Below are 15452 nucleotides of genomic sequence, written 5' to 3'. Positions count from 1 at the left end.
GCAACCGCCGCCTCAGATAGTATTTTTATGATTCCCAACTCATTGAAGGTCTTATTTATATTTTTCAATTGTGTATTTTTTTCCAAGGCAAGGAAACAATTGGCAATCCAAGAAATTTCCTACAGCTGAACTATAGTCAGGATGTTCTTTAGTCAGGATGTTCTTTACTTGGAGCTGGAGGCATTTGTTTTTGAAGTTGTACATAGTAATAATATGTCGTTGTATATGTTGAAAGGATTCTATGGTACTAAAAGTTTACCAAACATTAAACTTTTTAAACAAAATAATTGGACAGTAAAATAAATATATCTTCCTGTCTCGGGGGAAAAATATTTGCTTCTTTCTCTTAGAGTTTTCACTTGTGCATATTATTGAACAGTTGATTTCTTATGAATAGACTGAAGAGAAAAGCCATCACTATTATAGATAGATAAATGAATTTTCAGTCTTTTTCATCTTGGATGGCAAGCAAAACCAAATATTTGGAGGCAAGAACTGTTGGGCAAAGCATTTTCTACCTCTGTGCACAATTGAAATGACATTACTCAAGGTCACTGCATCTGAACACATCCTTAGTCATGCATTATCCAAGAAGAAAAATGGTCTTAGACAGAGGCAGGGGCAGGAATATGGGAAGTAATAATTATGAGAGTCCTGGACACAGAGAAGGCACAAAGTAAATCATTATCTGCTATTCACTATGTAGACATTGCATTGTTTTTTATAGTCTTCTGTATATTTTGTTCAGCCAAAAATAATTTTTAGTGATAAGACGTGTAGGTACTTTGCTAGGCATTGGGGAAACAAATGAAAGACACATCCTCTGTTCTTGAGGAGCTCACAATCTAGAAATGAAGACAACAGAGTAAATAAGTACCTGTAATACACTCTAAAAATGTGTAAAATTAAAAAAAAATTCTAATTAGCACGAGGGCTTAAAACAAGACTATTTCTTTTGATTGAAAGCTCTTTTATTAAGGAGAAAAGACCATGGTCTTAGGCCTATGTTTTAGTGTATACTGAGTTGTTAATTCATTATTTCAGATTTTATTCAAGCTTGTAATAGTTGGGTCTTTGTTCCTACTTGCCACACATTCTGTGTTGTTTCATATTAGAATAGGATGGCAGATATATCTATGTTCAAAAGTAAATATAGTATTTGAACTTACTCTATTACAGATAACCACAAGGTGGATATTGGGGATATTATATTTATTTTGAATGAACTACAGGAACAGTTTGAGGAAGTTTGTAAGTGAGCTCTTGTTGCTATGGCAAATTTTGTTTATAATTAAAGTCTTTACATTAAATCTTAATTTATAAGTTTTATTTTATAAAGGTTTTGGAAACCTTCTCTGAACAATTTACTGTCTTAAATCAGGGACATAAAAATATAATACTCAAAATGCTATTTATGTGTCCTCTTTTTAGAAATGTCTATGCATGTTCTTCTCCCAGTTTTTTTGTTGTTGTTGTTGTTTGTTTGTTTTGTTTTGTTTTGTTTTTGTAAGACTGATTTTCTCTCTTGTTCCCCAGGCTGGAGTTCAATGGCACGATCTTGCCTCACTGCAACCTCCACCTCCAGGGCTTAAGTGATCCTCCTGCCTCAGCCTCCCAAGTAGCTGGGTTTACAGACATACACCACCACGCCCAGCTAGTTTTGTATTTTTAGTAGAGACAAGGTTTCACCATGTTGGTCAGGCTGGTCTTGAACTCCTGACCTTAGGTGATCCACCTGCCTCGGCCTCCCAAAGTGTCGGGATTACAGGTGTGAGCCCCCACACCTGGCTCTTTGCCCAGTTTTTAATTTTTGTTTTTTTAACTGTTGAGTTGTTTGAATTCCTTATATATTCTGGATATTAGTTCCTTCTCAGATGAAGTTTGCAAGTGTTTTTTTCCATTCAAGAGGTTGTCTCTTCATTCTATTATTTCTTTTGCTGTGCAGAACCTTTTTAGTTTAATATAGCTTTTAGTTTTTTAGTTTAATTTAGCTTTTTAGTTTAGTTTATAGTCCCATTTGTCTATTTTTGTTTTTGTTGCTGGTGCTTTTGAGATCTTAGTCATAAAATATTTGCCTAGACCAATGTCCTATAGACTTATCCCTATGTTATCATCAAACAGTTATTTAGTTTCAGGTCTTATGTTTCAGTCTTTAATCTACCTTGAGTTGTTTTTTGCATATGATGAGAGATAGAGGTTTAGTTTCATTCTTCTGTATATGGTTATCCACTTTCCCCAGCACTATTTATTGAAGAGTGTATTCTTTCCTCAATGTATATTCTTGACTGCTTTGTTGGCTTTGTTACCACAAAGCTGTTTGGCTGTAAACAAACAGTTGATCAGTTGACTGTAAATATGTAACTTTATTTCTGGGTTCTTTATTCTGTTCCATTGGTCTCTATGTCTATTATTATTATTATTTTGAGACAGAGTCTCACTCTGTCTCCTAGGCTGGAGTGCAGTGGGGCATCTCAGCTCACTGCAACCTCTGCCTCCTGAGTTCAAGCGATTCTCCTGCCTCAGACTCTCAAATAGCTAGGATTACAGGCACATGCCACCACGCCCGGCTAATTTTTGTATTTTTAGTAGAGACCGGGTTTCACCATATTGGTCAGGCTGGTCTCGAACTTCTGACCTCAGATGATCCACCTGCCTCAGCCTCCCAAAGTGCTGGGATTACAGGTGTGAGCCACTGTGCCTGGCCTCTCTATTTTTATACATACTGTTTTGGTTGCTGTATTAGTCTACTCTCATGTTACTAATAAAGACATATCTGAGACTGGATAATTTATAAAGTAAAGACATTTACTTGACTCACAGTTCCACATGGTACTCTATGTCTTTGCACTGGAGATTTTAATTCATTTACATTCAAGGTAATTATTGATATGGAAGGATTTACTACTGACATTTCGTCCATTGTTTTCTGCTTGTTTCATAGATTCTTTGTTTCCTTATTTCTCTCTTCCTTTGTAATTGATTTTTTTTTTTTTTTTTTACTTTTTATCTTTTGTGTATTTACTGTAGGTTTTTGATTTGTGGCTACTCTGAAGCTTACAAAATATCTTGTAGTTATGACAGGCAATTTTAAGCTGATAGCAAGTTAACTTTGCTTGCACAAACTATGCTTTTATCTCATCTCTCCTGCATTTAAAATTTTTGATGTCACAATTTACAGATTTTTATATTGTTTCCCTTAATAAATCATTGCAGCTTTTATTATTTTTAACCTTCACACTATGTAAGTGAAGTACATGCCACTATTACAGTATTAGTCTATTCTGATTTTGACTGTGTACTTACTTTTACCAGTGAGTTTTATACATTTATATGTTTTTGTGTTACTAATCAGCATTCTTTTATTTTGACTTGAAGAACTCTTTTTGACATTTCATGTAAGACAAATCTGGGGAATGAACTCCTTCAGCTTTTGTCTGGGAAAATCTTTATCTCATCTTCATTTCTGAAGGACAGTTTTTCTAGGTACAGTATTATTGGCTGGCAGTTTATTTCCTTCAGTACTTTGAATATATTGTCCCATTCTCTATGAACCCATAAGGTGTCTGCTGAGAAATTTGCTGTCCTTATCGGAACATATGTGTCATTTATTTTTCTCTTGCTATTTTCAGAATCTTCCTTTTGTTTTTGATATTTGACAGTTTGATTATAATATGTCTTTGTGTAGTCTTGTTTGAATTGATCTGATTGGAGGCATTTGGCCTTCCTGAACCAGGTTATTTACGTAATTTGCCCAAATTTAAACTGTTTTCTGTTCTTCTTTATGTACGTTTTCTACTCTTTTGTCTTTCTCTTCTCCTTCTTAAACTCTTATAACTTGACCATTTTCTCTTTGGACGCTGTTCCATAAATCTTGTAAGCTTTCCTCATTATTTTTCATTCTTTTTTTTTCTTTTATACTCCTCAGACTATATATTTTCAAATAGTTTTCCTTCAGGTTCACAGATTCATTCTTGTGCTTGATCAATTATGCTGTTGATGTTCTCTATTGTATTTTCTATTTCTTTCATTATACTTTTCAGCTCTTGGTTTTTATTTATTTTCTTTTGTGTAATTTCAGGGTCTCTGTAAAATTCTATTTTTGGTAATTTATTGTTTTCCTGATTCCATTGAATTTTTTTCTCTGCATGTCATTTATTTTATTCCCTGAACTTTCTCTAGATAATTAGTTTGAATTCTGTCAAGAAGTTTCTATATCTTTATTTCTTTGGGCTCAACTGTCAGGAGATTATTGTAGTCTTTTGGTGGTATTTTGTCTTCTTAGTTTTTCATGTTTCTTGTTGCCTTCTGTTGATGTCTCTACATTTCAAGGACTGGGAAAGCCCTTAATCCATCAGCCCATCCAGAGATTCTGGGTAGGCTATTTGGTGTGGTCCAAAAACCTAAGTCAGAAGTGTCAAATATTATATTTTTACCCATTCACTAACCTATTTCTTTGATAGATAGCACTTAGAGATACATATATACCATGATATTTAAATATTTCCAGACTTTAATATTCAAATATTTTCATATAATTGTTTATTCTCATAGAGTCTAAGATAAGAAACATTTTTATTTCCTCTAGGCAAAATTTCTTCACAGTTGAGATTGTACTGCTGCTCTGTTGAAGTCTAATTATTTTTTTCTTTTTTGAGCTTGGGAGCTTGACAGTCTCATAGAGTTGTTTTGAGGATCAAATATTATAACATTTGAAATACCTTAAAATGTGTTATTCAAATGTAAGATAATATTCTGAACCATCAGATAAATTTTGTAAATGAAGTCCTAGTCTGGGGCATTGTGTTAATATTTTTCTAAACGTGTTATTTTATATGTGAAGTGATTTTTTCCTCCACAAATACCAAGAATATTTAGGAGAGTAATTACTTAGATTCTAATTTTATAAATAAAATCTTCCCTTTCCTCATAGTTCTGTATGGAATAAGGAATTTCCATCTGTATTAGCTTATTAATCTATTATCTTTGTCAATTGGGAAGGAGTAGGGAATGAGAACCATATGCTTCATTAGGCTATCATTTTAGTTTCACTGTAACTTTAAATAGCTTTGGATCGGAATATTTGAATATATTAAAGCAGTACATTAAATTTGACCTGGTTATTAGTCCAATCTTTTTACTGTCAGTTCTTTAATTTTTTTCATTTGTTTTATATGTTTAAGCAACTGATAATGTTTTGAATAGCTTTCATGAGGACTTAGTTGTTATTTTTGAAATGCATTGCAAATTATACAGGAAAGTGAAATAATTGTATGTTTCTCTTATTAAGCAATTATAGAGGGATCAACTTTGGATGAAATTACTTCAGACAAAAAGTTATCAAGTGTAGCAGGATGCTATCTACAATGTAAGAAGAAAAACAGTTTGTCTTCCAAACTCCTGGAACCTTCAATATCCAAAAAGTTAAATTAAAAAAAGCCACCAATATTCTAGCAAAATTATGGAGGAGACTGATGGCCTTGAATCTAAAAGATCAAAACATGCTTGGGAAATAAGAAGATTTCTGGGTGGGGTAGGCAGCAGTAATGTAGGAGTCCAAAAACCATATTCAAAGAATGGCATAAACTTTAAAAAAACATTCAGAGAAGGGTGAAATTCATGACTCAAAGTCTAAACCACAAAGCTTGAAGGTAGTGCAAGCCTCACTAAGTCTCTGGACAAAAGTAGTATTTCTAGTATCCCAAAACTTCAGAAGTCAGCTGTGAGAAATTGTTCCAGCCTCCTAAAACAAGTTTTGTCTATGGAAAAAACTGCACTTAATGCTCTGGGTAAGTAAAAATCTAGGTTCTTGAGTTCTTCAGTCATCTCAGAAATAAATAGAATGAATTAATTATTAGTTAGTTACAAGCATTTCAATTGCTAATACCTTGGGTAACCACCACTTCTTTTTTTTTTTTTTTTAATTTAAAATTATTTCTAGAGATAGGGTTGCTCAGGCTGGTCTCAAATCCCCGGCCTCAAGCAATCCTCCTGCGCTGGCCTCCCAAACTGCTGGGATTACAGGCATGAACCACCATGCCTAGGCAAAAATTCTGGAAATGTACAGTAGTGATAGTGGCACAATTTTGTAAATGTGTTTAATGCCACTGAATTGTATGTTTATTTGTTATTTATTTTTTTGAGTCAGAATCTCACTCTGTCACCCAGCCTGGAGTGTAGTGGCATAATACTGGCTCACTGCAGCCTTGACCTTTTGTGCTCAAATGATCCTCCTACCTCCTCAGCCTCCCACATAGCTGAGAGCATAGGCATATGCCCCCACACCCAGCTAGCTATTTTTTTTTTTTTTTTTTGGTAGAGTCCGTGTCCCACTATGTTGCCAAGGCTGGTCTTGAACTCCTGACCCCAAGCAGTGCTCCCGTCTTGGCCTCCCAAGGTGCTGTGATCACAGGCATGAGACACCTGTCCAGCTTGCCACTTCTGACACATAGATCAATGGATATAATATTGTGATTTTGATGATAATTCCTTTCCAGACGCCCCCTTCAGGGAAGAACTTAACTTTTCCTGAGAAGCTTGTTCAGTGATTAATTAGAGTCATTAACAGTCCCTAGAAAGTACAAGGCCTGGCATCTTTTGGAAATGTTTATTTTGTAATTTATTAAATGTTTAAACAAGTAGGAAATCTATGTGAAATTTTTGCTTAGAGTGCTATAATTTATATAATATTCATAGTACTTCAGGTATTATTTCTTATGGAAGGAGAATATTAGGAAACGATTATACTATGTATCTAGGACTCCAAGTCTGTATGAGTTTTCTCAAAGATGAGCAATGGTTTCCCAACCAATATATTTTCTCTTCCTGTGCTACTTTCATCACAGAAACACTGTATGTGGAACCCAATTAAACATTCCCTCCTTGTAGTCCTCTGCTGAAGTTACTTAAGTCTTATTTATTCTGTAAAAAAAACTTGCTGACCTTTGTATTACATTTAGTATTTAATGTAATAGATAAAATGATTGTTTAGTGAAAAATCTGTGATTCATACATTAATGCATAATTCAAATAACTCAATGGGAAAAATGTGATCTATTAAGGAGGCACGATGATGATCATCCTGATTCTGATTCCTTTTCCAATGCACTGCTGCTACTTTGTGCCTCATTTGTATTTCTGGGAGTTCTTTTTATTTCAATAAGAATTAAAACCTTGGGTTAAAAGAATAATGAAACAGCAGACCGACATGGGTAGAAGAGGCTATCAGAAGAAAATAATATCTACCTTTCTCATGTCACTAAAATAAAATAATGTCACCTACCATTGCCATACTTAATGCTCTGAGTATAGAGAAGTATGAAATAGTTTCTCTGGCATAACTTCCCAAAACAAATTGATGGTAACTGAGCTTTTATGGAAAATGACTGCCTTATGATCTACATTAAAGCAATTCTAACTTTTCATTTTTAAATAATTTTACATTCTTAAGAGACACAAAAATAGTACAAACATTTCCATATGTTTGTACTCTCTATCTAGTTTTCTCAAGTATTAAGATATTACATAACCATAGTATATGATCTAAACCAGTAAATTAACACTGATGCAATACTATTTACTGAGCTACAGACCTTATTCAAATTTTGTCAGTTGTTCCATGAATGTTCTTTTTCAATTCCAGGATCTAATCCAGAATCACCCATTACATTTAGCTGTCACTTGTCCTTAGTCTCCTTCAAGCTGGGATGGTTCCTCAATCTTTCATGACCTTGACACCTTTGAAGAATACTGACTAGTTGTCTTGTGTAATGCTCTTCGTTTTGGATTTTTCTTTTATTCCCTCACAAATAAATTCAGTTTATACATTTTTGGTCAGATTCCCTCAGAAGTGATATTGTACCCATGTCAGTGCATCATAGTAAGAAGCTCATGATGTCCATGTCTGTTTGCTTCTAAAAATTTTTTTTTTGAAGGTTATGAACTGAAAACATGGTAGAGTAAATTAATGGGAAGGTAAAGAACTCTACATTTTTGTTTGGAATTCTTCAATTTAAACAAAACACTTTGGTTTTTTATTTCTTGGACTCATTAATTTTACACACACACACACACACACACACACACACACACAGAGGCTACAGTGCAGGGTGCGATAGCCCACTGCGACCTCTGCTTCCTGAGTTCAAGTGATCCTCCCACCTCAGGCTCTAGAGTAGCTGGGACTACAGACATGCACCATCATGCCTGGCTAATTTTTGTATTTTTAGTAGAGACAGGGTTTCACCGTGTTGGCCAGGCAAGTCTCAAACTCTTGACCTTGAGTGACCCACCTACCTCAGCCTTCTGAAGTGCTTGGATTACAAGTGTAAGCCACCATGTCTGGTCCCATTAATTTTGATCAGAAGCAAGCAGCATTGGCTGGGCCACTGGAACAGGCTGTTCCTCCAAACAAGTAGTTTATCAATGTTTATAGAATGTTAAGACAGTTCTGTGTTTGAGCTATAAGAGAGAGATTAAATATAATATATAACAGGATATGGAGAGATAAGCAGTCCTGTAAAATCTATAAGGTAATATAAAATAGATAAAAACTTGTTCTCTGATTTCTAAAGCTTTTGAGTATTAATTATTCCTTTTGACACATAAATTTGGTTGCTTAATAGTTTTCTACATTTTGTATATTTAGACAACTTTCCTGAAGCTGTCAGTGAACCTCAAGAAAATTACTTTGCAGCAGAAGGACTTCAGTCTATTTTGCCTTCAGTAGGGATTACTTTATTAGATAAAGAATTCCAGAAGATTGTGACAGACACTACTAGAAATGGTGAGAGACTGATAACACTGAAGTTTCTGAGAAATTTAGATATTTTATGGGATAGTATTAAATATTGGAGAAATTCCTCTCAATTAGAAATTAGGAATGGGACAGAATGGGCCATTCTAAAGAAAATTCAGATATAAAAATGGAAAATCATAAAAAAAATAATTCCTGTAAGTTCTGACCAAATGGATGGGTTTGGAGGTATAGGCCTTTCATAGTTCCAAATCATTTCAGTAAAGCTCTTCATCACTATCCCTAGCTGTGGCTATTAATAGTAGGGTGGTACTGGGGAAACTGATCCAGTTGTAGCAAGGTTCAGACAGTAAGACCACAACATCTAAGGGGTACAGAAATTTCTAAGCAAATAGCGCAAGAGTCCAAAGATTAGTAATTGGAGATTACAAAGTACAGGGAGAATTAGATCCAGTGATGCTTAACAATTAAGCTATGCAGTTAACATTTAGATGTTGAATGGCATACCCAGTCACCAGCCTAAGTTAAAGGCAGAGTTTAAGTTTCTAGGAATGGTTTTTATGCTAGAGAAGTTGTTTTTATCAGTAACTAAGACTTTTCCACAACAGAAGTTCAATTGAGGAGAGGAAAGAGGAGATATTTTGGGAAAAGACTGATTTCAGAATAACATTAGAAATGAATCCTCAGAATCTGGGTACAATTTCTTAGCTAAGGCAAATCTGAAAGAAGATTCAATTAAAAAATATATAAAGAGTGGTGGCACTTAAATTATTGGGCCCTTTTTGCTGCTTATCAAAATTGACATGATCACTGTGAGGGTTTATATCTAAAAATAGGTAAAATATTGGACCACACGAAAACTAGAGAGATAGGGATGGGGATACTTGGTTCTGTCAGGGTTGGTTAGTATTATTAAGGCGTCTTAATGGATAGCATAGTGAGTGGGTTTTCAAGATGGTATGAAATAGACTCCTTAACTCTCTCATGGTCTGTCTATATGGACATCTTTCTTTTTTCCTAAATCTGTTAAGGAATTAATATTTAACCCAGTCCTTTGCACGTAATAGATATTGAAAAAGCAGGGATTGTGTCTTTCTTATTTTTGTATTCTCAGTACCTAGCATGATTCTTGGTACTATGAAGCTCTCAATAATTGTTGAACTGAACTGACATACCTAGAAAGAACTATCATAAGAGACATGATATAAAGGATCAAGTAAGTTTTAAAAGTAGTTGTATTAGAAAGCTACAGGAATCAAAACAGCATGGTACTGGTACCAAAATAGAGATATAGACCAATGGAACAGCACAGAGGCCTTGGAGGCAACGCCACACATCTACAACCATGAGATCTTTGACAAACCTGACAAAAACAAGCAATGGGGAAAGGATTCCCTGTTTAATAAATGGTGTTGGGATAACTGGCTAGCAGTGTGCAGAAAGCAGAAACTGTACCCTTTCCTGACACCTTACACTAAAATTAACTCCAGATGGATTGAAGACTTAAACATAAGATCTAACACACACACACACACACACACACACACGTAGTTGTATTAAAATGTAAATTTACCTTTATGCAAAAATACACCAGAATGTATAATCTAAACTCTTTTTTTTAAAACAGAAAATGGAATGATGAAGTTAGATGACTTTATAAGTGCTCTCGCCAAGGAGCAAAGTGTTCCTGGATGCAATGGTGAGTAGGAAATTTGTTTTAAAATGATTTAGAGGAAAGAGCAATGTGTTGAGAAGAATTAGGTTCAATAAAACTGGGCTTGCTTTTGGATGGATACTTAATAGTCCTGTTACTCTTAGGCAAGTCAATTACCAGTTTTTTTAAACTTGCTATGTCAGGGTAATAATAGCTAACTTGTTTACCTCACAGAGTTGTCATGTGAATTTTGCAAGCTGAAGAGTGCTGCATAAATGTATGGTAATAATGATAATGAGGAGATCAAATAGGTAATTAGCCACATTGATTAGGAATTGATGGGTGATTTGGTTTCTATTTTTTTTCAATAGACTTGTTTGAATGAAATACTGGTTTGGTTCACCTTTGATATTGAACATTTTAAAAAACAGCTTTATCAAGTTATAATTTATGTACATAAAATTCACTCATCCACTGATTTTTATTAAATTTATTGAGTTGTACAGCTGTTACCACAATACCCTTTTTTTGCTTGCAATTTTTTAATGATTAAATACTTTTTAGTAAGATTAAAATGAGAAATGAAAGATATTAAGGCTTGCTGTTTTATTTTTTTCTGTTTATACATATGCTAAAAAAGAAAGATAAGCTTTTTGTCTCTCCAAAAAAATTCCCCAGATAAGGAAAAAAATACAAAGCAAGAGATTTCCTTTTATACTTACATGAAGAGACTTACGTTAAAAGCTGCATTATGAAATGTCTGGATTTCTTGAAGACAATATTAGCAAATAGATTTCTTTTAAATAAATATTTCTTTATGTTTAGTTTGTAAGCAAATAGATTTCTTGAATGCTTCATGTAACCATTCATTCACCAACTCAGTCATTGTTCTATTGTTATTCTTGTGAAGTATAAATGTCTTGGTCATACCTGATGATTTTTCCCCCATTGTGCTATTTTTTAATTTTTAGTTTTATTTTTAATTGTGGTGAATAACATATACCATACAATTTACCTTCTTAATCATTTCAATAGCATCAGCTATTGAATTAGCAACCAATCTCCACAACTTTTTAATCTTGCAACACAAGTTCCAATTCAGCCTCTGGCAACCACCATTTTATTTTCTATTTCTATGAATTTTACTATTCTAGATACCTGGGAGGAATCATAAGTATTTGTCTTTTTGTGACTGACTTATTTCACTTAGCATAATATCCTCAAGATTTATCCATGTGTAGCATGTGTCAGAATTTAATTGTTTTAAAAAGCTAATTAATAGTCTGTTATATGTATATAGCACATTTTGTTTGTTTATTAGTTGATGGACATTTAGGTCGCTTCTACCTCTTGGTACTGGGAATAGTGTTGCTGTAAACATGGTATGCAAACATCTCTTTAAACTCCTGCTTTTAATTCTTTTTAGTATATATTCAGAAGTGGACACAATCCAATTTTATAACATTTCTATCACTCCTGTTTATTCTCTCATGCCCAGTTTTAGTTGATCCACACTTCCATTCCCAGACAACTATTTATCTGCATGTACATCCTGTCTCTACAAATTTGCCTATTTTTGATATTTAATTTAAATGAAATTATATAATAGTATAGTCTTTTGTACCTGACCTTCTTCATTTTGCGTAATATATTTTTTAATGTTTTTAAATATTTATTGTACTTTAGGTTCTGGGGTACATGTGCAGATCATGCAGGATTGTTGCATAGGTACATACATTGTGATATGATTTGCTGCCTCCATCCCCCCGTCACCTATATCTGGCATTTCTCCCCATGTTATACCACTCCACCCTCCCCATCCCCTGCTGTTCCTCTTCGGTGCACCCCCCCCAGCCCCGGACCCCAGTGTTTGATGCTCTTCTCCCTGTGTCCGTGTGTTCTCATTTGTTCAACACCTGCCTATGAGTGAGAACATGTGGTGTTTAATTTTCTGTTTTTGTGTCAGTTTGCTGGGAATGGTAGTTTCCAGATTCGTCCATGTCCCTACAAAGGACATGAACTCATCGTTTTTTATGGCTGAATAGTATTCCATGGTGCATATGTGCCACATTTTCCTTGTCCAGTCTATCATCAACTTGGTTCCAAGTCTTTGTTATTGTAAACAGTGCTGCAGTGAACATACATGTACATGTGTCTTTATAACAGAACAATTTATAATCCTTTTGGTATATGCCCAGTAATGGGATTGCTGGGTCAAATGGAATTTCTATTTCTAGGTCCTTGAGGAATTGCCACACTGTCTTCCACAATGGTTGAACTAATGTACACTCCCACCAACAGTGTAAAAGTGTGGGTGTTTCATAGATGCTCTTCATCAGTTCAAGAAAGTTCTCTACTTTTCCTAGCTTATTGAGAGTTGTTATCATTAATTCCTGTTGGATTTTGTCAAGTGCTGTTTCTGCATTTATTGAGATGATCATATGGTTTTTGCTGGAACCAATTTTGGTGCTTAGTTGAAACTCAATAATCCTTTTATTTTATTTTATATTTTTAATTTTTGTGGGTACATAGTAGGTATATATATTTATGGGTTACATGAAATATTTTGATATAGGTGTGCAATGCATAATAATCACATTAGAGTAAATGAGATATCCATCACCTCAAGCATTTATCCTTTGTGTTACAAACAATCCAATTATACTCATAGTTATTTTTAAATGTACAACTTATTTTTGACTACAGTCACCCTATTGTGCTAGCAAATACTAGGTGCTTTTAGTATATAACATTGCTGAAGTGATTTATATTTTTGTTAATTTAGTGTTAGAACTAAAATTTATCTTATTAGTGGTATTTTATTTTTACTTATATTTCATTCTTATTAGCACACTCCTTTATTTTTAGTGTTGCCTGGTGTCATTAAAGCCATTGATAAAATTAAAGATAAAAATGTGGATTATGAGGATCTAAATACTTGTCTTCGAAATTTTGGTATTTACCTTTCTAAGCCAGAATTTAAGAAGATCACAGAATTGACTGAAGCTGGTGGTGAGTGATATATTTTCAGGCAAACTGTGTTGACACATCTGGAAGGAGGGTCAATTTGTTATTTTTTTCTTTAGAAAAATGACTGTTTTTATTATAAAAAATTAATACAAAAATTATGAAAATACTCAAAAGTACAACAAAACACTCAAAAGCCTATTATTTAGAAATGACCAGTATTAATAGTCTTTTTAATTAAAAAAAGTTTAAATTTATTTTTTAAGTAGTCTTAGGCAAACAAAAAGAAAGCAGAATTTGTGATATTGCTATCTGACAAAGTAGAAGTCATTCTTCTTTAATGCTATCTGAAAAGCATTAAATGGGGGAAATAAGGATTCATTATTATGTCAAAGCCTACAATTCACAATAAAGGTATATCAGTTTTGAGTATCTGTGCCCATATAACCTAGCAGCAACTCTTCTAAAGGGAAAGGGTGAGAGTGGCTAGACAGGAGTTGGGGGTTATAGGTGAAATAATAATGTCTATGAGTTGATAATTGTTGATGTTAGAGATAGTACATGAACATATTACACTATCTTTCTATTTTGTATATATTTAATGTTTTCCATAATAAAAAGTAAAAAAAGGAAAAAAATCTAATTTGTGTAATACCTGTATAGAGAAAATAAAACTTTGTGAAGACATTAAAATCTAGATAAATAAAAAGGTATCCCATGTTTGTGGATTCAGAGACCCAAGACTTTCAATTCTCTAATTAACTTATTTATTCAGAACAATTCTAATAAAACTCTGACTTTTCTGTAAGCTAATTCTAATATTTATATGAATGACCAAAGGCTAAGAATAGCTAAAGCACTCCTGAAGAAGAACATTTGTGGAAATATGTGTGTAGGGGGGTGAGGGTTGTGGGGGAACTTGCTCTCCTGGATATAAACACTCCTTATAAAGCTATTGTAATTAAATGAGTATGAGAATGGTACAGGGATAGAGAAATTTACCAATGGGACAAGATAAGGAACTTCAAAACATATCCACAAACATACATGGCAATATATATGATAAAGTGGTGTGTCACTGGGGAAAGAAGGACCATTTAATAAATGGTACTGAAATAATTACTTATTCAAATGGTAAGAATAGAGTTAGATGCCTGTCTCACATCATATTCAATTAAAATTTCCAGGTGTGAAACTAAGTTTTAGAAAACAAACAGAAAAAATTTTCTGACTTAGGAAAGATTTTTAAAGATAGAAAACAAGAAACTGGAAAAGATCGATAATTTTGACTACATTAAGAACTTCACTTTGTTAAAAGATACAACAAAAAGAATAAAATACAAGCCACAAACTGGATATTTGCAACACTTACAACAGCGATGATTATTGTAAAGAATATATAGGCAACTTTTACAAACTAACAACTCAATAGAAATTATAAAAAAATTTCCAGATAAAGACACAATTTGCTAATGATCACATGAAAAGGTTCTCAATATCATTAGTAATTAGGGAAATTTAAAGTTAGGTCATAATGAGATACTTAAAAATAAATAAATAAAGACAGATCTTTTGGCCTCAAACTCCTGGGCTCAAGCAAACCTCCCACCTCAGCTTCTTGAGTAGCTGGAACTACAGGCACAAGCCACCATGCCTGGCTCATGATATACATTTTTATATCCACTAAATTGGGAAAAACTAAGAAATATGTTAATCTAAGTATTGGTAAATATGGTGAAAGTGGTAAAACCACTTTGGAAAACAATATATATTATCTTGTAAAGTTTGCACATCCCATGGTTTGGAAATATTATTCATAGCTATAAATCCTAGAAAATCTCTTGCACTTAAGTACCAGGAAACATATGCAGGAATGTTCATGGCAGCACTGATCTTAATGGCAAAAACGGAGAAAGAAAACAACATGATATTCATCCACAGAATGTATAAATAAATTGTGGTATACACTATTGTGTATTCATATAATGGAAATGCCATCTCTACTAAAAACACAAAAATTAGCCGGGCCTGGTGACACACCTGTAATCCCAGCTACTTGGGAGGCTGAGGCAGGAGAAT

General features: G+C 33.7%; 1 protein-coding gene across 1 annotated transcript in view; it reads left to right on the top strand.

Annotated features, from left to right (window-relative positions):
- EFCAB13 (EF-hand calcium binding domain 13) overlaps positions 1-15452 on the top strand; it is a 109433-nt gene that overhangs the window by 35698 nt on the left and 58283 nt on the right. The window contains 8 exon segments of the mRNA XM_064369427.1: positions 1180-1251; positions 5288-5427; positions 5429-5587; positions 5589-5646; positions 5649-5786; positions 8645-8782; positions 10380-10451; positions 13275-13418. Of these exon segments, the coding sequence (XP_064225497.1) occupies positions 1180-1251; positions 5288-5427; positions 5429-5587; positions 5589-5646; positions 5649-5786; positions 8645-8782; positions 10380-10451; positions 13275-13418 (921 nt within the window).

This window comes from Aotus nancymaae, unplaced genomic scaffold, assembly GCF_030222135.1.
Source record: "Aotus nancymaae isolate 86718 unplaced genomic scaffold, 86718_ANA_hifiasm-v0.15.2.pri h1tg000089l, whole genome shotgun sequence".
NCBI classification, from domain to species: domain Eukaryota; kingdom Metazoa; phylum Chordata; class Mammalia; order Primates; family Aotidae; genus Aotus; species Aotus nancymaae.
This window is presented reverse-complemented; position numbering and strand designations above follow the sequence as displayed.